The sequence below is a fragment of the Chaetura pelagica genome, unplaced genomic scaffold (assembly GCF_000747805.2).
Source record: "Chaetura pelagica isolate M959 unplaced genomic scaffold, ChaPel_1.0 scaffold139, whole genome shotgun sequence".
Taxonomy (NCBI): Eukaryota; Metazoa; Chordata; class Aves; order Apodiformes; family Apodidae; genus Chaetura; species Chaetura pelagica.
In genome coordinates this window covers 1,947,211-1,947,761 of record NW_009970717.1, presented here as the reverse complement: position 1 = coordinate 1,947,761, position 551 = coordinate 1,947,211, and the positions used below count along the sequence as shown (strand labels likewise).

The 551-nt window shown below is 48.3% G+C and overlaps 1 protein-coding gene across 1 annotated transcript in view; it reads right to left on the bottom strand.

The window, feature by feature from the left end:
* The window catches only part of CMTM4 (CKLF-like MARVEL transmembrane domain containing 4), a 29,358-nt gene extending 28,807 nt beyond the window's left edge, over nucleotides 1–551 (bottom strand). The window contains exon 1 of the mRNA XM_010006238.1: nucleotides 453–551. Coding sequence (XP_010004540.1) covers nucleotides 453–551 — 99 coding nt within the window. The remainder of the gene's footprint in view (nucleotides 1–452) is intronic.

Below are 551 nucleotides of genomic sequence, written 5' to 3'. Positions count from 1 at the left end.
TGCACTTCGGAGCGGGCTGTTCGCGTTCAGGGCTTTTGACTTCGGGCGTTTTAAAATGCATCGACGCTGATGCCAACAAGCCAGCGACGCTGCCGGTGTGAACGGCATTGAGCGCTCCGAGTCAGTCCCTCGAGGTACATAAAGCGGTTCGCGCTGCTCAGAATGACGCTCTCACGCTGTTAGGACACTGTACCCACAGTGTTCGAATACTGGACATCTTCAGGGTATTCCTCCTGGAGCATCAGAAACATTTCACCTGTAATTTTAAATAGTGACGTTTTCCCAGTAAATAGTTAGCTTTGACAGGCCCTGAATCACTTTTTGGAGGCCCTTTTTCTTCCCGTGTGTCACCATAAACAAGGAGAAATTGCAACGTAATCTGGTAAATACACATGTATCAAATGCAGCCAAAGTCTGGGTTTTTTAACACGGAGACAGCCAGTGCTGTGTACCACAACCTGAGCTGAAAACCATGGGTTTCCGTGTTGCATCCTGGCATCTTTATCAGCCAGATCCCTACTCTTGTTCTTGTCATTGACAGTCGATGCCAT